At 42.1% G+C, this 24,897-nt stretch overlaps 1 protein-coding gene across 1 annotated transcript in view; it reads right to left on the bottom strand.

Moving 5' to 3' along the window:
- Positions 1-5,380: 5,380 nt before the first annotated feature.
- Positions 5,381-24,897, bottom strand: part of EFCAB6 (EF-hand calcium binding domain 6) — a gene marked incomplete at both ends in the record, with an annotated part of 107,012 nt that continues 87,495 nt past the window's right edge. Inside the window, 6 exons of the mRNA XM_082310186.1 lie at positions 5,381-5,503; positions 7,986-8,135; positions 10,644-10,828; positions 11,675-11,852; positions 13,710-13,937; positions 17,350-17,562. Of these exons, the coding sequence (XP_082166312.1) occupies positions 5,381-5,503; positions 7,986-8,135; positions 10,644-10,828; positions 11,675-11,852; positions 13,710-13,937; positions 17,350-17,562 (1,077 nt within the window). The remainder of the gene's footprint in view (positions 5,504-7,985; positions 8,136-10,643; positions 10,829-11,674; positions 11,853-13,709; positions 13,938-17,349; positions 17,563-24,897) is intronic.

Genomic DNA, 24,897 nt, shown 5'->3' with positions numbered 1-24,897 from the left:
CTACCTACATCAAAGATGAAATCTGGATGCTCCCAGAGCTGTGATGAGGTTGTTTTTACAGCTATTTGAGCAGCGTGTTATACCTGCTTATTTGAAGATGATGATATTTGTATTGTTGCTAAGAATTCATGCCAAGCATAATTTTGGGGCATTGTGAAGATATCATATTTGCATATTTTAAGTATTGATATAATACAAAATTCTTTTTATGACTCTTTTTACAGCATAATAATGCTCTTTCCATTGCATGACAGCCTTTAGCATAGAAAAATTCAAAAACAGAAGAAAATTATTTTTTAGAAAATGGATTATTTTTTTTTTTAATCTGATTTTCATTTTCCCATGTTTGGAGCATCCCTTACTGCTCGTGACCTGCTGCATATCATCCAGATAAAAACAGTAATTGCACAGAGATACAGGCACTTCACACAGTAATGCCTTAATCAAACGAATGAAATGACTGCATTCTGAAGAAGTTTGATTTTTTTTTTTTCTTCTGAAGAGCACTGTATTTCTAGTCTTGCAGGCTTTATGCCAGTTGCTGATGTAGAAGATGGCCCATATGAATCTCTTCCTTCTTTCCTTTCTCTCCTGTCCCTTTGCCTAGCCTCAGCCCTCCCTCTGCCCTTCCCTGCTTCTTCATCCTTTGAGCACAGAGAGGCTCTATTTCTGCTCTCGCAGGCTCCACGCCAAGCCCTAGGGTAGAAATACCTGGTACAGAGTCTACAAACCTCTTCTTCCTTCCCTCCTCTGATTGATTCCCATCTTTCATTTCCCTTGTCCTGCTTCCTCATGCTCCTAGCAAACAGCTTTTGTGCCTTAGCCTTCCTGCCCTGCTCCAAAAGGGCTCTCTGGGAGCTGCCCCCCTCCCCCGAACCAGCCCCTGCTTCTTGGCAATAGCAGCAAGCTGGCCTCAGGGCAGGGGATTTGGAGAGGCCAAGTAGCTCAGGTGGGCTTGAGGATGTGCTAATGAGCAGCACATGTTACTGGTAAGCATCCATATTTACAGGGGCTTCGAAGTGAGAAAAACCTGAGAGGAAAGATGGGGGAGGAAGAAAAATCCACTGCAAGGCACCTCCTCTTCTTCTATAGTCTGCTTATACGTGAAATTCACTTTCTGTGTGGTGAGCGATATTTATATTGTATTTTAATTGCCTGGAAGCCCTATGGTGCTTGACTGGTGTGAGATTTCTTGCTGTGCAGGCTCGTGCTGGTGGTGACCTGGTCCCGCTGGGCAGGCTGCTGCTCTGGGGGGCTTCTCCCCGTGCTGGTGACTGGTGTTCCTTTGTGGTGTTTTCTTTCTGTAAACGGCTTTCTGAACAGTCAGGGTATGTAATTTGGCAGTGGTGAGCTGGAGGCGCCTGCTCGCCAGCCCCCTGTTAGAGGTGCTGCGTGTGAGTGGCCATTTTGCTGAGGGACGTAGCAATGAGAGAAACTTGGATGTGCAGGTGGGGAGACGAGGGATTTGGTGGGTGGGTGACCTGGCAGTGACGTGAGGCTCCCGTGCAGCAGCAGATGTGTTAGTGACTTCAGCCTCCTTCAGTTAGCTTATTCTGCTCTGGAGTGAAGGAAACAAAGCTTATAATGGTGTCAAAACACTGCTGAAGGACACATTTTCCTTTAGTCTTAGCAAAGCTTTTGTCTCCAGCTCAGAAGAGGCACATAAGCAGTCACATGCTTATGTGGCTGGTTTTGGGGAGAGAGCAGCAGGGAAATGCTGGGGGTGGGTGGAGAGGTCTGGCGCTGCTCTCCCAGGGAGCAGCTTGTTGTCCCCAGCCGCGTTAAGCCCTGGGGGTCCTTGTCTGCTCCTCTCCAGGCTTTTCTGGTCAGGCTGCTGAAGGCAGACGTCTCCCCTGATTATGGGGTCTGTTTGGCCTCCCTTCACGCCCCGCGGGGTGCCTGACAGCATTGAGCTTGATTAGCCCAGTCAGAGGCTTGATGGCAGCCCACCACAAAGCCAAGTGCAAGGGCTGGGCCGCAGCCAGGAGGCCATGCCCCAGCTCCTGTCCGTGAGGGCCAACGCCTCCCTTCCCAACGCCTGCGGTAGGACTCTCGGGGAGGGAGGTGAGAGCCCTTGCTTTAGGCCTTCTCTCTACTGAGCCCAGGAGAGGGACGTCTGGAGGGAACAGGCAGCGATGGCTCCCTGCGGCTTGATGGCCGGCGAGGGGCAGGGAGGAGGCTGTCACCTGCTGCTGCTGCGTTTCGGTGGCAGCAGATGCCGCCTCGCAGGGAGCGCTGGCAGGGACCCGTGCTGCCAAAATCCCTCCGAGGCGTTGTGCTCCTCGCCTCCCGCCCAAAGCAGCAGCCCAGCGGGTTGAGGGCAGCACGGCGGCAGCTGGGCCGGTGTCCTCGTGCCCACGCTGCTGCTCCAGGGACAACAGAGAAAATGGCGATCCTGAGCAGGCACGGGATCAATGTCCTCTGCTTGGAAATGAAATTTATTAGCTTTGCACCGATGTTTTTATTTTCAAAACCGCCTCAGCTTTGCTGCAGCGTTTTTGCATACAGCAGTGGGAGACCATTACCCTGGGATAATGCTCAATCCCACTGACATTACCTGCCTTGCAGTGGAAACACAGGGGATCTCTGCCAGCCCCTCCTGGCCAAGTGGCTGACCCTTGGTTAAGGGGAATGGCTGCAAGAAAAATAAAGCCCTCTTCTCTTACAAAGTTTATCCTTTCAGCAGTGATTTTAATATGAAAAATTACCTCAGTTATTTCAAAAGCTAGCAGTTGAAATTGTTTGTTGGGGTTTTTTTTGTTTTTTTTTTGTTTTGTTTTGTTTTTTTGAGGTTGGATAAACAGTTGGTAAGTGCCATCCCTGCCTTTAAGAACTCACTAAAAAAAACAGCATGATTTGATTTGTTTGTAGAGTGAAAAGATTGTTATTTAATCCCTTTGGAGTTGTTGGATTTGCTACTCCTGCCAGTGGAACTAATGAAAAATCCTCTGGCAGGATGCGTCAGGAAAGCCAGCGATGCCCCCTCGCCTCTCCTGAAGACAGCGGGTATCTTGGCAATGGCGGAGCAAGGGACACAACTCCTGCAGCCCTTCCTGAAACACGGTAGCCATGCTCCATGCAGAAAGCACCACGGGGGTGGGAGTCTTATTGTATTTGATGTAAAATTGGACCCAATTATCAAATAGGAGGTATAGGAGACTGGGGGGGGACGGGACGGGACCAAAACCAACAATAAAAAAACCAAAACAACACTACACAACAATCACTTAAGTAGTTTATTTTTTTTCTCCTTGGTTAGATCAGTACAGTGAAATCCACTATTTTAAAAATAATTAATGTAATATTTGTGTTATAATCTTAGGTATTCCAAATAGCAATTAATTCTTTAATGAATATGAATGATTAATTCAGTACATGAACTGTATGAAATAATAACAGAAATTAAGCCAGGCATGCTGCACCTGACTGGCAAGGAGGAAAGAAGTTTCCATTAAGGAAGAGAGCACTTTGAGGCTTCACACCAGTTACAAGGATAAAATTAAACAAAAATAAGCTAATTGGATCTTAAGTAGGGCGAAACTGAACCCCTCTTGGGCTCAGCTCAGTTGCTGAAGCAGAGTTACCTCCTGCAGTTTAAGATGCCCTCCGACGGTGGAGACATCCCTGTGGGGCTGGATGCCGCTAACTCAGGACCTAGCGGGGAGACCAGGCGGGAATAGCTAATTCACGCCTGTATTCAGGCATCTGAACAAGGACCAGCCCTTTTTAGTCACTTGCTGACATATGTACATGTGTTCTTAAAACCCGCTGTTTTCTTTTAATGGAACTAGGAATTTTTCTATTGATTTAGTATGGGAGACCATCCTTAAATAATAGTAGTTTCAGTCTCCTCTGTTAATCAAATATCTAAGCAGCAGATATCCATCAGTTTTGGAAAAAAGATCTAGCAAACATTTTTTATGTTACTATTTCAAATATATCCAATTCCAAATGCACTTATTTTATAGTAGAGTACAAATTACACAAATCTTAGAAGCTAAAAGAGAAACAATACAGAACATCCAACCTGAAACCTCCCCAATGCCTTTTACTCAAAATCTTCAAAATGTCTCCTGAAAAGCTTCAAATGCAAAGAAATGTTTTCTTAGAAAAAACATGCATTAAAGTGTTCTGCACTGGGAATCTTTCAGATTCATCACCATGGTTCACTCATTTGCTAGAAATAGTAACAAAAACAAGATTATGTTCCTCTACTCTTTCCCATTCCACAGACTTCCCGAGAGAGAGAGGTGTGTGCATGTGTGTTTGTACACCCATAACTTGCTCTCTTTTTTTGGTTTTATTAATTTCTGTTGACTTATCTTTATATATTTCTTGGGAGAAAGAAAGATAGCAAATCAGTTCAGGTGATGAGGACAGGGCTCTTTGGTGTACTGATGAAAACTAATTCAGGAACCAGACAGTGAAATATTTATCTAACAATTCTTCAGAGCAGATAAGTGTTTGGTTGTTGATATAATCCCAGAAAGCAGGCTCTGATGATCATATTATCCTTTAATTATCACGAGTTCAACAGTCAAACAATTATCTTTTAATTTCCTCACCAAGATCTAAGTACCTCACAAGATGTTCAAACAGAATTTTTCTAGAACTGGGAAATCTAACCAGAGTTTTCACTTGCAATTTACTGTTCATTGTATAAATATATATATATATATATAGAGAGAGAGAGTATCCTTAAAAAAATAAACCTCATGGCTAACACTGGGAATATTTCTCTGCAGTTAAGCAGCCAGTGCTTACTGGTAAAGTAGCTTCTTTTCTAAACTGTGCTGAAGGATGTTGAAGAACAGTTTTAACAGAGAAAGGTGTGGTGTCCACACACAGTTGACATCTGCTCAGATTTCAATGGCCGGTCGATATTAACCTGTCTTTGACAATACACATATGGCCCTGCAAGTAGAGGAAAAAGATGCACTGAGAAATGGGATGATTTCTTTGAATAATGAAGGCTAATGTATTAAAAGTAATACATTTGGAAAATGACAATTGAGGAAATACAATAGTATGTCTTGTAAACCTTTTTACTGAAGTTAAGAGTATGTCATTAATAAAATGTGTAAAATTGAAAAAAGAATTTCCTTAAATGAATTGCTTTTGGAGACGTCTTGGGAAGCATTATTTTGACAATGTTAATTGTTGTCTTTTTCTTTTTTGATAAATGGATTATGCAAAATTAATTCCCTCACTATGTAGATTTAATCCACAACACAGGACCACTGTCAGAATTTTAAAGTATTTTGAGTTTTCTAATGAATAGATACAAAAAAAGCCATACTCAATTAATTTATTAGTTTGAAATTTGAAATTATAAATCAGTCACTGTCTTTATCTACAGTTTCCTGCATTTGACCAAATCCTACTGTATGAATGCCCGAAGAAAATCATTATAGGATATTTTTGAAGACAAAGTTTTATCATAATATTCCAAAATGTTGAATAACTCCTCTTCAGTTAGGTTGATGTTGTACTCATGAAGAACCTACAAAAGACAGAGACAACTTTAAAATTTATTCCAGTGCTTTGGGTGAGCAAGAAGTAAAAACATTATCTTATCTTGCTAAGATTTCTTTACAAAATAACTTGATGATTCAGTTCCACTCTGTCTTAGGTTTCTCAGAATATTAGAAAACCAAACCTTCCTTTATTATCTCTTACTCTTTCCATGCCAGTACTGGCTCCCTGGGACGCATATCTGAAAACCTGCATACGCAGGGGTTTTGTCCACTAGCCCAACTAGCACTTGCCTGAGGGAGCACTGGGAAATGGGTAGCACCCATGTGCATAGAAGCTAATTTACAAAAAGTACATGTTTAAAAGGCTTCCACTACTATCTGGAGATGAGACAAAGAGGTGGAATATCTTCCTTTCTATCCTCCTTGGATGATCTGCAGCCTTTGCATCCAGAGAAACAGAAGGAATAATCCAGTCACTCAAGCTGTGCAAACCCCCATGTATATTATAATGCCCGTGATGCACTCAGTGCTTTTAATTTCCATGGGACAAATGCTCAGCCTGTAAGCATGCTGTCCTAACACTTCAGTGAGAACCCAACTTGAACAGGATGCATCTGGTTCACCTGATGCTAAAAGCCAGGTTAGATACCTCCATCTTTCAAATATTTCACCTGGGGCATTTTTTTTCAGCACTTCAACAGTTTTAAATGTTCTCAATGCCCTAACATGAAAGAAAATAGTTCATTAATTTCTGAGGATTACTTCTGGTTTTAGGTACACTTGGGAATTTAAACCCTGAAAATGACCAGCAACGTGGTGTGTCCTTGTGTGCTATGCCAGTTGTCATTAGTTTTCTGGCAAACTCCGATTAGTCTGCCCCTTTCCCTCTTAACAGCTCAGTATCAGAAATCGCTTATGACCCCTTGCAGATAGTATAGCCATAAATAGCCGTGTTACTGAAGTTAGTAGAGAGCTAATTTCTCCGTTTCAGTAAATTAAGTTACCTAGGAGATAAAGGGATCTCTACCTCCACAAATCACTTGATATCTTGTCAAACAGCAGATTAACACCTTTGTAGTAGGATTTTGGAATTGGGGATTTCTTCTTGATCTAGATCCATGAGGAGTTAGTTTTTTGGTTGTGGGTTTGTTGGTTGGTTTTTTGTTGTTTTGTTTGGGTTTTTGTGTTTTTGGTTTTGTGTTTTTTTTTTTTTTTTTTTTTTTTGCTTAGCTTACATCATGTTAGAAAGCTTGATTTGAAAGTTGTTGACATTGCTTTAACTATAAATGGTAATCATCACATGTCCTAGAGGAACGTGACAAATGAAAATCAAAGGCTAAGGAGCCTGATCTTCACTCCTTCTCCCCTGAGCCTGGTCTGCTGAGGCAGTGCCCAAGCAGTCAGAAAGCTGCAGTGATGGACAGGGAGCCTCAGGCATGAAGCTGATATACAGCCACATTGATAGATCTTGCTCCTCAGCCTTTGTAGGGGAGCAGGCAGGGACTTAGCTTTCAGCTATGTGGCAGTGCTAGAACGTATCACATTCCCACCAGTCCTAAATAAGTAAAGATTTAAGAGAGCACTCCTGTGACTGGTATAATTGACCAGGTTTGCAGTCTGCCAGGCAGCAAGCTGGCTTCCTGCAGCTCCAGGGGAAGGGGAGCGTCAGAAGCACACCTTGTCGTTGCTTATTGCAGCCAAGCATTGGCTTGCTGTGATTGAGCATCCCGTTCACGAGTTGATCAGTTCTTTGAAACAGTAGTGATACCAAGGGGTGTCCTAATGCACGCAGCATCAAATGGGTTTAGGGCCCTACGCTATTTTTTTTTTTTCTTGCAGTTGAATAACAAATATTCAGAATTACTCCAGAACAGATAATGATTATTATTCCTAGTTAAAACAACATCAAAGATTTTGAAACCAGTACAGCTAAGCAAAAATCAAACTCCCCATGGATCTAGATGAAGAATCACTGATATCCTGAATACACAGGTGCGTATTTGAGGAGATACAAGGTACTAAAATATTTACAGAGGATACGGATCCCTTGCCTAGTACAAAACTGTGCTGCACTCAGAAGAGCAGAGAGGGAAACCAGAAACAGAGACTCGCAAATGGGGATTCCTTGAGCCTGTTCCACATTTAGAAGGGACCGCACCAGTTGGAGGGTCACAGGATCCTGCAGCCTGAAGGGAGACCTACCAGAAGGTACGCTTCTGTTCCCTTCCCACATGTTTGTGAAAGATAGGCATTTAAACTTTTTACAGGGACCAAGGTTTTTCTCTGTTTTATCTATTCAGGACGCCACTAAGACCTCAGACCTCAAGGAATTGTAATCACGTGTGGAGAAAGATTACCGTGAGTAATGGTCAGAGCTGAAGTCACAAAGAGGGGCCAGGATGAGTCTATGCATTCTGGGTCAGTACCATTTTTCAGAAAATTTTCAGTCGGGAAGCTCAGATTAGACTACTGTGATTTTCTGACTATTAATTGCTAAATGCAACTTACTTGTCTGAAATCTGCGATATCTAACAGTCCAGTATGACTTTCGTCATAGGATTTTAGAGTTCGCTTCATTGGTCTCCAGCAGCGCAAGATCTGGGGCTGAATTCTCAGCATTGCGCTGAAGAATGACGTGGTTTGTGGTCCAGGACTCATCTAACAAAGTTGGATGAGAAAGACTCGCATTTACTAACATCATCATGAGCACAACTGGGCACAACTATAATGCAGAATGAAAAGGTGTTGCACTGTAATGCTGCCTTAATAAGTGACTGGCTGCTGAATCCTTGTTTACAAATTATTGCAAGATACTGTTTACGCAAGATTATTTTAACCTATAACATTTTGATATTCTTGGGAAGTGCAGATGGTATATTTACTTAATCACTGTCAAAGCCCTAACTTTTTATTATTTGAAACTGATTCTGAAGTCAGTGTTATTTCTGCCGAGATCTCAATGTTTTCACATGTATTATGCTTGTCCTTGTTTCAACTCCCTCTTTCAGTCATTTTTAATTCTCTGCAGTGTTCATTTTTCAGAGTGAAATTTTTGCTTAGAAGTGACTGAATGCATAAGCCAACTGTGGGACCGGTATGGTAGTAAAGAAGAAACAAACCCCTACTGTACACTTTTCCCAGTACATAAAATATTTTGAACTTTTCTGCAGTTCCACAGCTGGACCATAGGGTTAATTTTCCTTGGGACATGTTGTGGCCTGTTGTTTTAGCCTGGCTAAACTTATTACAGTGGTGTACCCTGAACACATGTGAACGGCAGAACTATTCATTAAGGTAAAATTAATTCTGCTTGTACAAAGCTTCAACACTGGAGTGATGAGTAAGGGACTTTGGGAATTCCCAAAGTCAGCAAGCCCCAATCCACCTGCAGCGTCTGGATCTGCTCTACTGTTTTCTTAAAATACAGCTCCATCTCAGCTTCCCCCTGCACTCTCCTGGTATTTATTACTGGAATTGGGTAAGTTGATAGCGCCCTGTTTGTGCCAGTTGCACGTGCCAGTGGAGTCCCTACAAGCATCTCCTTGTGAAGGAAATGCACGGTTGGCTTTATACATCTACTACGTGGACACAGAGGCTCTGCTGCACCTACACGAGTTGTAAGAGGTCTGGGGGGCAGCTGCACCTTCTTTCTCTGCTCTTGGGGTATGCCTCCTTCAGACTATGTAGCTGAGGAATGAGTGGGCACATGAATAATGCAGTTTCCAACCCAAAGTACTGAGTATCCTTGTGAGCTGAAGGCAGGGAAAGGGCACTTTACGATGATTTCAACTTGGGTTATTTTCATAGCTCAGAGCCTGGATGCTTCCATGAAGCCCTAGGCCATTTATTCTCTCAGGCTTTTGAGAAAGAGAAGGAATTGTGCCTGCCACAAAAAAAAAAAAAAAAGATTTTATTTGGTTTTTTTATTATTCCTTTTGATGTGTTATTTGTGCACTTACTAGGTGAAATGGGCTGAGCAATCTATGAGGAAATTTCACTTTGAATATTACATTATATAAAGGTGCTCAGAACATGGACTGAGACCTTCATTATTTTTTCTGAATAGAATAAATAAAATAAAAATTATTTGACACAACTACATAGGCACTTAAAAATTACTGCTTTATCCACTCTAGAATACTGGGATGGAATTTTACATCCTCAAATCTGTGTATAAAAGAAACCTTATGGATAATGAAGTTCTTTGATGCAAAACTTAATAGTTTTACCTTACTCTCCCTACTGGTAGTGAATACTTGATAATTCCTAACGATACTCTCTTCATACCTTGGTAGCAATCTGTTCGTTGCACATCTGAAAACAGTTCGGTAATGTAATTTCTCTATAAAATGCTGCTACTAACCATATCTAAACTAATTAGGCACAGTCAGAAACAGCCTAAAAATGTAGCAGGCTCGCTGAATGAGCAGATTTGGAATTTGGCACTGTTCCTACTACATAACTTGATTGGGATGCTATTACTGATGCCTTCCTTTCTGGGCCATGAGAGCCAGATTTTTGTGTCTCTTCTGATCTTTTCCGCCCTAGAGCGGTACTGTGGGCAGAGGGGAACAGCCTGTGTGTAGCTGCCTTGCTGGGACTCTTTTGCCTCTTCATTGCAGCTTGGGAAGCAGATATGTGTGGCAGGGAGAGCTGCAAAGGCGCAATGTGTGCTGACCCGTCCTGGCTACTAGATGTTTTTAGTGACCATTAACAGCAGTGCAAGTGAGAGCTTCCTCTGGGCTTTTCTTACAGTGCTGGGTGGGGAGCAGAGGCACAGCCTGCTGACAAGATCTCTAGTCGGGGCCATCCTAAGACACATCCCATGCACTTTTTATTTCTAGCTCGATTTTTATTTAGTTCAACAAAAGCTCTTACACCATCAGCTCCCGTGTTTTCTATTTGGAATTATTATCCAAATTCTAGCAAATTTAGCTATTTTACCATATAACCTGAATACACAGAGCATGATCCCGAGGAGTTAAATCCTCCAACTGAAGGAAATACCAAATGAATACTAGGAAATTAATATCATGGGATTAAATAAGAGAATGCTGGGAAGTCCCTGCATAAAGTGACTATAGAAACAGGCCATGAAATATCCTGTCTGTGCAGAAGAAACTGAAAAAAAATTGTAATATTGATTTTTATGAGCATTGTACCTACCGGCTTTTGTGGCTTCTGTATAATTACCCTCTGTAGCAGTGACCTTTCCTGTGGTTTTAAGAACAAGATACAACTCTGAAGGAAGTCATAGTATGCAAATCTTCCATTTTTCTTTAAAGCATATTTTGTTGTTATTTGATTAATTTCCCCTTCACTTAAATCCAAATTGAACTTCTCTGCTATATCTGAAATGCAAAGAAAGAATACTCATTTTGTCATTCTTAAAAATAGCCAGTCGTTGTCCTGTGTCCACAAGTTTTAGCAGGGATATGTCGACAGGTCATCAGTTGCAGTGACTGCTGCGTAAGTGTGCTGTGCAGTTCTTGCTATACGCAGCTATATGCATACGCCTATACTTACAAGGTGGCAGTTCACATTCTACAGGGTTTCAGGGGACTGATAACATGTCATTTTGATTTTAAATGCACAAGAAGTACTCCTTGACATTAACTGAGATAAAAGATCTCATAAGCTAACATGTTCTTATAGCCAGGACTTTACATTCGATTATACAGGTGCACGCTGTCTTATCACACATGGAAATGTCCTAACAAAGGCACAGAAAATCCTCTCCCTAGAAGAGAACACAACAGAAGAGCAGCGTAGTCCAGCTCTTCTAAGAGTAAAATCCAGGGTCCTTTCAAATCAGCAGGCATTCAGCCATCAAGACCAGTGCAACCAGAAGCACCCACAAGGAAAAGACTGGTGAATCTACTTATTCAAATATGCCCAGGCACAGCAAGGGTAGAGTATTGGGAAGGTGATGAGAAACTTGTGTACGTGCCGTAAGTACCCACAAGCAAAGCCAGGCACTCTTTTTCCAAGGAGCAGGTAATTCTGAATAGGGAAGTGAATGTGTTGCACCCAAGGCTACTGTAAGCTATTCTGCTCTGCAATAGCAGGGTGGTACCTGGAGCAATCACACAGTGGATGCCACTTACTAGACGCCAGATATTCCTATGGCTGGGACACCAGAAAGAAAACAGAATGCATCTGAGAATGAGTAAAGCACTTTTCAGATGATAACAAACCTAGGAAGTCTGACACTGGGATTTCTCCTAGCTTGCTGACATCCTTCTCTTGGCATGCGTTCAGTATGCCTCTCCAGGAATGTTGGATGTTCTTTCTTATCTTATTTTCTATTGTTTCACAGTTAAGGATAGGTGTAGAACAAGTTGTTGTTGTCTGAGGACGACTGGATGTTGGTATCTAAAAGCAAGAGATAATGGTAATTTTTTTCTGTTGAGTTTTACTGGTTGTGTAGACAAACCACCAGATGACAAATCCAGTTCCTGGTCTTCCAGACTTCAGGTTAATGTATCATTTGAGCCACTTCTAAGTCTGATTTGTATTGTGTCTGCAAAACTGTAGGTAAAAATGTGAGAACACTCTTAGTGTCAAAATGACGGTATTCATTTAATGGGCCTTGACCACCTTTTCTTTATTTGGCTTAATTTGTAAATCATTTATAGTTTCTCCAAACTGTTTCTTATTAAATGAGAGATACTGTGTTCAAAAAAAAGCTATGTAGCACCATCTTAGAACAAACAAACAAACCAGTGCAAAGTCACTGAATTGTGAAATAATGTTGCTTTGATTTGTTACTGGGGAACTCCTGGTCCTATGCAGAGCCACAGAAGGAATGATGTGAGAGGATCCCAGTGCTCAGTGTCCTTTTGATTGCTGCCTCAGCAGTGCTGTGGGTGAGCTGGAAGCAAAGCCTCAGCCTACCACTGTACAATACATGCAGAAGTGGTATTTATGCTTCTAGATCCAGTGTATAATCTCATATATAGCGAGACTTCCCAGTACTCACTTGAGGGTTTCGCTGGTGCAGACTTGCTGAGGCCTCACACACATTTCCATGCAATGAATGCTGCAGGAACATTCATCCTGATCAGTGTTCAGGCTGGCTGGGGTCTTTCCAACAGCCATAAGTTTGGGGAGACTTAAGTTCCCTTCCTATTGTCTTATTCACAGGCAGTAACAAGGAATTTTCCATTGCTTTCTCTGGGAACTGGATCAAAGCATGAAGGATGCATGTAGCTAATTGTCTGGGCTTTTCAAGAAAGAACCTATAGATAATGCAATAATTGAGCTAGCAATGGGCCAATGTTTAGATTTACCAGCCCTGACAAGTTGTTTGCATCTTTAATTTGCTCAATCTGTTATTTCTTTTTCAGTAGCTAAACATCTCCATGTAGAAGTAGTCAGAAAATCCAAGCATGTTCCAGACACTGAATAATTCTAAATATTTTATTTTTCTGTTGTAGGTTTGGTTGTAGCCAAAGAACGTGGAATAAGTAGGTGCAGCTCCACAAGGGGGATACTTAATTTTTCTGCCTGTAATGATTTCCCCACCTTTCTGTGAATTCTAGCACCAGGGTAAGAGGCCAGCATGACAGTGGAGAGGACCAAAGTGCATTATTGACATGAAGTATAGGTATGGATGCAAAAATGAAGCAAAACTACTGCATTCCTAATCCACTTCTCTTACCTCTCTCAGATCACTGACCTTCATGGCAAGTCTATCAGTCAGACTATCAGGCATTAACAACTGTAATTTGGCATCCACCAGAAAGCAGGGAAGACCACCAAAATGTTTTGGAGACGCCAGCAAACACCTACTAGAAAACTGCAACTGCCAATCCTGCCTAGCTTTGTCAGATGACCACAGATAAGCTGTCTATATTTTTTTATGCTGCTTTTGCAGCTATTGGGCCTTTGTAATTTGGGCTGTTTACTTTTTTCTCAGAAATCTGATTGTGCTTAAACACAGAAATTTTATTTGCCGTAGAGGTCTGATGGATATGTGTACGGTAACATCAGGGAATGCTGTTGGTATAAATTGACATATATCCTTTGACTTTAGTGGAGTTACTGTCTGGCCCAATTTTTGTCATTATAACACAATTTTGCAAATTACCTCCTTTGCTTATTGACAGGTGGTTGTGCCTGATTTCACAGGCAATCGATAGGAATACCTTCACCGAGTTCCACAGGTGTTATTTTCAGCCTCTGCACAAAAATGAAAATCCAGAAAATTCATAAAACAACCACACTTACACTCCTTTGCCCTACTAGAGAAGATGATGTCTTGGGATGTTCAGGCTGAGAAGACACATGTGGCTCCTGCACAGCACAGGGAGTTGGATTGGTAGAGGTTGCAGACCTGGTTGCACTGGGAGTGCTTGATGGCATCGTTACAAGTTCTGAGCTGAACTTCTTCAAAAAGTCCTGATACTTCAACCGTCCGTCAGCACTGACATCCACTGTGTTCCAAAGATTTTCAAACTAATGAAGAAGCAAAAGATGACTTTTGTAAATGCTAGTTTTACAACAACAGAACCCCCTTATGTACTAAGGATATGACAACATGTATCAAAAAGAATGGGAGAGGATGCCTTGGAATAGAAGGAATCCTACGGCCCATCTTATTAAAAAAAAATCACAGCTTCTCTGCAGAAGCCTGCACGAGGCTGGGAAAACAATGAAAAAAGGATTTCTGCAGGACATTTTTTAATTGAATTGGGCCCTTAGTGTGCTGTTTAAAGTACTAAACCCTGTGATTAGACACAGTGATTGAGCTGCAGTATAGAAGAATAACGCTTTAACATGAGATGTAAATCAAATACATGGTGCACTTGTATCCTGGCTAGGTACCATTGGGGCGAATTTCTCATGCTATCAGGTGTGCCTAAGTTATACCACCATCTCAGGAGGCCATTAAGGTTCCTCAGTTATTGTATTTGCATCAACAAATTATTTCACCCTGTGGGCAAAAATGAATCAGCATGAAAGAACATAGCAGGAAATCTTTACAGCCTCTAGAATCACATACAGTTACAATGTATGGCCAGGAACCGTACCTCTACAATACAACCTGGGTGCAGCTGCTGATACCCTCACTTCTGCTGCCCGTGGAGGTCCGTGTGGCTGCTTGGCCCAACACAGGGCAGGTAGCCTACCCTCTGGGCTACTTATGGAATTGTAAGGACGAGGCTGGGCTGATTTCCCGCTGAACAGCACTTTATTCAGTAACTAGTTGCACTGAATTAAATGGGACTACTCATGATATAAGCTGCTAATCAAAGCAAGGATTATCACAGCCTGCCCTTAAATGAGCTGCACTCATTTTGTGAGTGTTTCAAGAGTGATCAGTATGCCTTTTTAGGGTCGTCTTTATTGATTTTTAATATAAATCTAATTGGGAACCTCAGATTGCTTTTGATTTGATCTTTTTCGGCAGAGACTTAAACCCTAAAGGAAACTAGTCACCTCTTTGATGCATGTGCCAAGTTGCAGTCAAACTTCAAAGGGCAAAGGATACATTTTGAATTTCCTTTTAACTTTCCCCCATTGGCCTGGCTGCTACCACATTATGAATTATAAACAATTCTATTTTGCGCTTGTGATTATACTTCACACTTCATACGAGGATCTCAAAGTGTATTACAAACTTCAATTAAATAGAACAATACCCTAATGAGCTGGGTTAGCTGTAGTTAGAAACTATTTCAACACCCAACGAAGTTTAGCCATTTGGGGGATTGCAGATAGTTCAAGCAAGTCAAGGGAGTTCAAGCAGAGAGGAGAAGAGCGCCTGTGATAAAAAGGGGGATGTCAGTTGGCAAGATATTAATCAACACCTTGCTTGCAGCATGTTTACCATCCTTAGCCTTTTATGAAAAAGGTGACAGCATCAGAAATTCAGAAGACCAAGAAGCCAAACTTCAGGAAGAAATTCTTCATCCACTACTCGATACGGATCCCAGCTGAGCCTTGCTAACAGCAAACAGTAAGTGGCCATCATCCAGAAAAGGATAAAAGAAGACACTTTCTGTGAAGTCATCCAGACTATGACTGTTAGCAACACTTCTGTAACAACTCTGAGCAGTGACAACAGCCTGAACGGCAGGGGTTTGGATTAGCAGTGGCAAACCCTGTACCCAGATTGGAAGGCTCTCCTGGGGCATCTTCATATAGATATACGTAGGCATATCTTTGAGAGGCCTGTCAAAATCAAAATATCTCTGGAGATACAGGGCTTGAGTCTCACTCACACAGAGGCTGCTGCTTATATAAATGAGGCTCCTCAGGCCTGCTTCTCGTTGCTATTATGGATGACAGTTTCTATCAAGATTTTTTTTCTTCACTTGTCTGAGGTTCTTTTAAGTATAAAATAGCTCCTGTGTCCCTTTGCTTCTTCTTGAGCGTAAAGTAGACAGGATCTAGTCTGGAGGACTCTTCAGCTTGGAGATGCTTGCCTTACTGCTTCCAAAAAACCAAAAAAACGAGATTTCTCACAGCTCAGGAAGGTGTGCGTTCTCCTGCCTTGGCCGGGGGTCAGCCGCGAGCTCACCCTGGTGCTTCTGCTCAGCGGTACCCAGGGATGAGGAAAGAGTATCACCACATTTTCGCTTTTGTTTTCACCTGGTGTTGAGGCTCCAGGTTCAGATCTGGCACTTGCACTTAGTACCTCACCAGAAGTGGGGCTACTAGGAATAGAGCACACAGGTCATTTGCATTTTTTTCTGCTGTTTTCAAGGGGGAAGTGGAAAATATTTTGATTTTTTGCAGTGCTTTCATCTGCAACTTTGCACATGCATAGCACCACCTGCTAACATGGCAGACTGTGCAATATCTTTGCTATAATTACAGGCAGGCCCCACTCCTGTCTGCAATTTGTAGTCAAAAATGTTGCTGGGAAGTACAGGGCCAAGAAATCAGAGGATATGTCTGAATGAGCAAAGTGCTGAAATAATTTTCTGTAGTGCAGATGTGCATATGAGTTTGAAGGCTGTGTGTCTTGTCTTTCAGTTTGCTGCCAAATGGCATTGATGCAGTCCTGAGCATGAAGGTTAGAGTGCTGTTAAGTAAAATCTGAAATCTTTTAGTCAAGGTTCCCTCTGTTTTATTATTCACCTATTGTTTGGAGTAGGAAAAATCACATTGAACCAGCACTAGCAAAGATAAAAAATGGCTCTTTTCGTTTTAAGTCCAGCAGAAGCAGAATCTTACGAAAGACTGGCCTCCCAGGTTCCCCTGAGATTAGCATGGGGCTAATCGGATGGTTTGTGCTGCCAGATTCATGCCATGACTTCAGTCACTCAAGCTAAATTCAAGGTTACATCAACTCTGCTGATGCTAATCTGGGGGAATCTTTAACCCAGAAAAGTAGCTGAGAGGTGGCCGGGAAATGTCAAATGCTTGCCCCTTTCTTTGTCCAAGGAGGGCAGGACAAAATAGCTGCTGAGAAAAAGGAATTTGCATTAGCTTCCCGTGGCAGTACTTTTTATTCCATGCTGTGAAGGTTTTTTCCCCATCAACTGGAAGTGGATTAACTTAAAACTGAAAAAAGAAACTTTTAAAATAGCAAATATACAGATAAAGAACTAGTGAAAGAGAACTACTGTGCTTTAAATTCACACCTTCACTATTAGCAATAGCATCTCCGTGACTTTGCTTTAGAAAGCCTGCGATTATTATAGTTCATAACCATACTCAGAGATAAGGAAAAAAATAATCTCCCACAAATGTAGCAACAACTGTTCACGGAATGATAGTCTTAAAACATTTTCATTTCATCCAAATTTTTAAACTACTTGCCCATACACAACAGTGTGCAAACGCATGTCTCTAGCCAAAGCCAATTTACCCAGTTGTACACTTAAATTAACAAGACAAAATAATATAGTTTTCTTACGTGTTCTTCACTCAGATGCTGAAAATGTCGGTTACATATATCCCAGAACTCCTCTTTTGATACTGTATTATCTTTTGAAGAGTCAATATCTTTAAACTCCTGTGCAATTGTGTTAAAACCAGCAGTTACTACTTCTTGTATCTGTGAGAGGATGCCTCTCTCTGACAGCTCCTGAGAAGACTTAGGCGGAATGACTTTTTGCCCTTCCTCAGTCTAGACAAAAAACATACACAGAGAATCAGTAATGGATCCACTGAATAAATTATAAATCGCAGTGTGGCATTCAGCCAGTTGAAGAGGGAAACGTCCATGGAGAAGGCGGCCTTCGAGATCCCGCAGGCAGTAAAACCTGCTTCCAGGAATTCTGGCTTGCACCACAAAAGAGAAAAGGGGCTATGCAAGTAGTTAAGGGAAAAATAGACTCTCTATAAACGGGATCCAACTGGTGACAGGCCAACAAAAGCACAGGACTCCAAGACTGACCTAAACTTTTACAAAGGTCTAAAAAATTGGGTGATCTTACAAAGAGGGCTATTCTGTTAATGCAGAAAAAAGGGAAGTGAGCACTAACTAGCCCAAATATCCCAAACGTATTCTTCTCATCTGAATAGTCTTTAGCACGCAGTGGAAATCTCTTTGAAAAGGCACTTCGGTCCTGAGATGAAAGAGAGGGCAATTATTTCCCTTTCCTTTCTAAGTTCCAGGTATATTTACGGCGGTACTTTTTATTCTGGTCATCCACAGTAGGGATACTGCAGCTAAACGATGCAGTTGAAGGCTGCAAAGGTACAGAATATGTGAGGGGAAAGCAGAGAAGGGGTTGGGTACGAGTGTGTCAATGCTAGTACAAGCTGTGCACAACCCCTTTTTTTCAGTGTGTTGCTTTCAAATCTAACACCGGTGTACGGCTTTTAAAACCCACCGCTGGAGCTTATTGCTAAGTAACCCCCCCTTATGCATTCTGCAGGGTGGAAATCCACACTTTGGGTAAATACAGTATAAGGTCATATGGCAAGCAGAAAGAAAAAGGGCAAAATACACTTGGTTGGAATAAAGTGCAGAGTAAAGCACCGCTAGGCTTTGGTATGGACATACCTGAGAATACCAAAAGTCTAACTGTGCATGCAAAGGGCTACATTTCATAAAGTTAAATATCAATGAAATCGATTCAACATTTACATTCTACCTCCAGAATTAGCAGTAAACTTCAGTTTTTAGAATGAAATCAAGTTTTACTTATAAAAGTAGTCTCGGGAATGGCACAATGTGGAATAATAATGATTAAAAAAAGCAGTATTAGAATTTTGAAGAAGAAACTACTTATTTTCAGGAATGGAAGCCGACTTTCCACCCACTGTACTGTCTAAACTAAATATGCAAAATATCTTATAAGCGAAGTTTTCACAAACACAAGTGGCAGAGCCAGTTTTACTATAGCTGTGGTAACGGGTCCTGGTAAAAACAACAAAAAAAAAATTCTGGTTTTGGTTCAAAGACATTTCTTTACAGCATGTTAAATGTTACTATCATATTTTATACCCCCATGTTTAAGCATATAAGCTTTGCCACCTTCTTGCTCCATGCAATATGAAATACCAAAAAAGAAACAGATGGCTTTTGGTCCTGCGCTCCTGTTTCCTTGTCACGTCTCACATGATCATTATAACTGGATGGAAAAGAAAATATGTTTCTTACAGAACTGCAAGAAACCTGCCTCCTAATCAGGAAAGACTCCACTATCTTCAGATGAAAATAACACTTTTCAATATTAACCATGCTTTACATAAAACATACGTGTGGGACAGACATTACGGCTGCATTATTATTAAGAGAAGAAATACGAGAAGAGGAATCGTGCATGCAGACGTGGGAGCCAGTTTGTGCCGTAGCCAGGAAACGAAGGTTGCCGGGCACGGTCCAGCACAGGGCGCACCTTCTGCCTGCCTGACATTACTGCAGCTAAAAAACACTGCACCACCCCTTTTAATTATTCTAATGAAGCCAAAGACTTAGGGAAAGTATTACTGCCCTGCAACCTTTTAAAGAAACATCTTTTGTAAGTGTAAGCTTTCCTAATATATTTAATTTCAAGAGCTTTTTGTTTATTTCATAAGACCTAATGAGCTTTGATCTTAAAACGGTTAGAGAGCCAACAACAACAAAAAAAAATCATCACTTGCTCTTCCTGCTAACTACAGATTGAAAACTAGAAAACCTTATTCAGTTATTGCGTTACACTCATCTACCACATGCAGTTAGTACATTCAGTGTGTATCTATGACTCTATCACACGCTGCTAAAATAATCTCCTTTAGCTGAAATAATGGATCTGGAGCCTAAAATCTCAGACTCTGGACACTGAAGTGCCATTTCTCCATTTGAAACTAACCTTATACACAGCGTGGCTACATTTCTTAGGTCTGCTGTGTCTCACTTCAGCCTCGAAAGGGAGCAACGGGAACGAAGCTGTCTCAGAGCTGTGCAGCGTATGTCCTAGCAGTGCTTACAGACCATTTACAGAAAGGTTTTTGTTGGATGAAAAAGGTGTTACTTCTCTTTCAGGGATTTCCTGATATTTGCTGCCATGTGCTCCACTCGTCCCATCGGGCTCTGTATGTACATCCCTTCAGAATTCAGGGGCCGGGACTCTGCAGCCCGCTCCCGCTTCGTGGCTTCTCAGACTGCCGCACGGCCTCTGAGCCGTCCCTGCCCCACACCACGGCCACGTGCCAGCTGCCGCCGTAAGCTGTGAAGTCCAGATTACCCGACTGGCCTGCTCAGCTCTTCACAGGCTTTCTCACCCTTCCTAACAGAGTCTGAGAGCGCCCTGGGAGAACCGTGTAAATCCACTTTCACCTCCTGCTTTTGCCAAGAGAGGGGAGGCATTATTACGAGGCTTTTCTTATGGGCCACCCTATGTAGCTCGCTTGCTGTTCAAAGCAGGGGTGTATTTTTCTTCTTTAGAAAGTTCCTTGCACAGCCTCATGTCCTTTTCTATAAATGGCATAACTATGCTGATTAGTAATAAAAGAAGGCTCTGCCACCCACACCTGCTCAGTGAAGCACCATTCCTGCAGCTCCTTCCTGTTTCTGGAAGATTTTTCTATTAAGAGGAATTCTTAATTAGAAAGTAAATCGGTACATCAAGATAAATTACGATTTCTCTGGTCCTGTTCCCTGCCCGTCACAAGTCTGACCCCTCTTGCTTTCTGGGGAGGCTCAGAAAGCAAAGGTCTTGGGAAACAGCTTACACAAGAAAGCCCTTATATCTTCCCCTGAAAAAGGATGCATTTTCCTCTTTGTACGTGAGAATGACCTTTGCCAGAAGTAATCATCCTTTTGACAGTTTACACAGCTTTAGTGGCTTCTGTCCTTCGCCCATGGGCCCTCCTTTACCCTAACAACATGTATCTTCAAGTTGTTTTCCATAAATGCTCTTCCCTAAAGATGTGTGGAAGCAGCAGAGTTAGTTGTCTGAGCATGGATTGGGGTGGAAATGCGTTTTCTTCTTCTGTTCAGCTAACCAGTAATTCACCAGCCAGCCTGTTCTAGCTCTCAGAGTCTCGGCACTATAGAGAAGCTTGTATTTTATCCCTGGGTTACAAGTAGAGCTGTATCCTCATCTGGCAGTGATCAGTTTAGCTCCATTAACCTGAGTGCTGATTTACGCCTGCTGAGGATTTGATAGCTGGTGTGCAACAAGAGCTTGCCATAATAAACCCAATTATAAATAAAAGATGAAAACTCCATTGAGGGTCATTCTGTAATGTACCATTTTCCTTTTGACCAACTGTTTGCAACAGACAGATTCAAGTTTTGAGGTCACATTTGCAGGATAAAATACTCTCAGTAGTGTTTAAAATATGTAATGGTATACGATGGTTTGACAAAATGATTTGACACAAGGAGTCAAAGGTGGCCCACGTGCCAACCTCTGCCTTGTATAGAAAAAAGCCACATTCCTCTAAATATAATTAAAATGCCTATTGTGTTAAATAACTATGAAATATTAAGCCTAGGTACAACTGGGTAAAGAAGCAGGAGCCACAGTGAGGCTTCTCCGCTCCTCTGTCTTCCCAGCAGTGTCTAGCCCATCAGCAGTACGCTTGATGGTCTACTACTACGTTCCCTACTTTCCATTATCCCTACTTTCTCCTTTTCCTCTACTCTTAGCAAATAAAGTGAAAGGCTTCCATCCCAAGGAACAATTTGTCTTTTTAAAATGGCATTAGACCCTTTTCTTCGTTACTCAGAACAGAGAAGGAAAGAGGGGTGTGGCGTTGGCAGGCTTGTCAATGGGGAAAGATCCCAAACCAGATATCCTGGCACAATGAGGGACAGCACATTGCAGTCATGGCGAGGGCACTGCACAGGAGAGCAGGGGCAAGGAAGGGGAATTTTCAAACCAGCTTTGCTATGGATAAAGAGAAACATGGAGTTAGATCATGGCATAAGGAAAGCTTTAACATTTCTCAGCCTAAAGCACATGTAACACTGGAAAATAGATGCAAACATGCAGGTATGCCAGAAGGGGTATTTCCCTGGAGCTCAGCTGTTCTGCGTGAGGACAGACAAAGCTTGTGGCGCTGCTGACTGAGGGCAGGGACATAATCAGCAGGCCTGCTAATCTCTGCTGCTGGTGCCAGGGGTCATGACTGATGACAGTCAGTTGTCTGATCAAACCAGTGGCCCAGAACAGGAGGGCTCAGAGGTTCAACAGATGAGGACACTGAGTAATGAATAAACCTGTAAAACTCCCACCCCCAAGACAGGGAAAAGCACCACCTCTGGAGAGCAGGTCCTTACATATTCCTGCTGCAATTTCACAGGTAGATCATGGCAGCAAAATGAACTTCAGCTCCCCACGCCGGAACACAGTGCACAGGGGCTGGGTTAGTAACACTGCTGAATTGAGGAAGCAAGGTTGCGGAAAGACTGAGGATGTCACTTCTCTGTTGTGTTTGGTTTTTTTGAGCTCCAAACCGATATGGTTACAACAGATAGATAGATACACTGTAGAGTTGCACTCTGTGCACTTCATCGCTTGCAGGTAAATCAATGTTTGGGGAGTCACAGCACAGCCACCCTCTGTTCATGGAGCTGGTAAGCTGTGTCAGTGCTGTCTCCTCTGTTGATTTAGGAATAGTTTCCAAGATCACAAAGAAGCTGTTTTGTTTGTATTTTACAGGAAGGGGTTGTAGCAGCCACCGCTGAGAGCAATGTGACGTGAGAGGAAGTGGCTTTAGCTCTGTAGACTCTCCACCAGAAATATGCCCAACAAAGATGGAGACAGTGACGATGTACCCATGCTTTTAGCAAATAGCAGAAACTAGTCCTGGACCTCAGTCCTGGGAGCTGGAGGTACAGTTCTCACAGTGCCAGGCTTCAAGAAGAGACATGAACTTGCTATACTGAGGGGAATCCTCTCATGGGTACTGGTCCAAGGAGAAGCAGGATACTCTCTCTGTCAGGAAGAGCATCAAGGATGAACAAAGAAGCCAGCAGTTTTGCAGGAAGGTTGATTAGATGGAACTGGCTGAAAACAAAATGCACTCAGCTGGTGAAGAAGGCACTCTGCAGCATAAGACAGACCGCAGAGAAACTCAGAACAGGAAGCTAAATACAAACAAAAATGGAGAATTTAGTGTGGAAACAGAAAGTTCAGGACGAAGCTAAATCAAATGCCTGATTTGATATTGAAATGTTCTGCAAATTTTTCTACAAAGAAGTCCTGGACGTCAATCTGATTTCCAAATTTAATCATTTTAGATGAAATCACATTTTTAAAAAAAAGCGTTGCTGAATATATTTCCACTCACTCCAGTAATTCCCTTTGTCAGCTGAAAGACACACGTGTCAGCGAACCCCTCGTTACCTCAGTTCCTGCCCTTGAATGGGCACAAGTGATGATCTGTCCCTTCCTTCTGTCATCTCCTCAACCTGACCTGCTCTCTTTCTACTCACTGCTGGACTTGACAGGTGAAGGTTTACTAAGCTTGCAGCAAATCACTCAGCACTCTCGGCTCCAGAAAGGCTAAACAACAAATTGTTTGGCCCTGATCACAATCTCTCCTTTCCCCATATACTCCCCACTATAGCGCAGCTGTGCTGATCCCGTATGGACACCTTGCTGTTCTAGACCTGACCAGCATGCTCTGAACTTACGCTTTTAACATGTTCTTTACTTTTTTCCCCTTCCACATCTGAAATAGCTCACAGTGGGTAATGACATGCGAGTACATTTTCTTTTGGGTGGGGGGTGTCTGATTCCCAAGTGCAGCTTTCATTAAGCTGGACTGCATTAGCTGCTTATTTTAATGCAGAAGAGCTCCACTCAGGCCTTATGAATCACAAGACTGGCAGGTCAGTCAAGAAAAGTTCACAATGCATATTCCAAGCTCCAGGGTCTGGACTTCTACAAACATCCCCAGAGAGCCCACTGGCGGTTAATAGCGTCCCACCTAAGACAATGTCCTCTCTGTCTCCTTCCTCAGCTCTTCTTGCAGTTGGTTAGCAACATCCAAGCTAAGTGCCATAACCTTGGCTCTTTCTTATCTGAATATTAAGATGCAATCATATTGCTTAAAATACTTTACATTTCTTTAATTCTATTTTTGTATAGTATAGCCCTACAGCTCTACAGAGCTGTATTTCAGTGGGCATCTGCTCATATACAGCTCTGTAGTGTGTATTCTAGAGAGTTAATCAGAACGTAAAGCTCATTAACATATGTCAAAGCCATCAAAAGATCCATGTGATGCATAAAACATTTAGAAATAATTTCCGCAAGATTTTTTTCATCTCCCCTTATTCAGCTGTTTTCTAAGGAAAAAAATACAACTTAAACCTGTATGGCTTTTGGGTTTGTGAATGTTTGCCTTTGTGGTTGTGGGTGTTATTTATGAGGTGCCATTTGAGACAAAAGTCATCCCAGGCTCATACTTCACTAGTTCAGTAAATTTTCCATACTTTAATGATCAAGCTGCATACTTTACTTGTTACTTTTTAATATACTTCAGTGATCAAATTGTATAGTATAATGATCAGTTTTCCTAACGTGCCTGAATGCATTGCATACCTCATTAATTTAGATACATACTTTAGAGGCCAAAATTGTAGTGTGTTTGGATGAAGTGAATAATTTAACAACCAGCCTCCTCTCAGAACCTGCACAGGAGCCCAGGAATACGTGTGAACCCAGGGTGGGATGAAATTGCAAAGGCGTGGGAAATTTTGGGTTGAACCCAAAATGAAAACATGAGATTGGAGAGCATCTGGAAGCTGAACCAGCACTGTGAACCTGGTTTGTATTTGTTTTGTCTTTTCAAAAATGTTCCCTTGTGGATTAATTTGAGTTTTTAATGATGGATTTATCCCTTCTACCCCTAACAAACACAGCACAGAAAACTGTTCAAGGTGAATGCCTAATATTGAAAAAAGCAGTACAGGCTCCAGTCCTGTCATGGACCAAGTACCTCCTGAAAGATGTGGAGGTAGCTTACTTTTTTGCTAAGCTGAGGTGGAAAGTATTTGGGGTCTGGAAGGACT

Source organism: Platalea leucorodia, assembly GCF_965183815.1.
Source record: "Platalea leucorodia genome assembly, chromosome: 4".
Lineage (NCBI taxonomy): Eukaryota > Metazoa > Chordata > Aves > Pelecaniformes > Threskiornithidae > Platalea > Platalea leucorodia.
The sequence above is the reverse complement of the archived record's forward strand: the minus strand, read 5'-3'. Positions and strand labels throughout refer to the sequence as shown.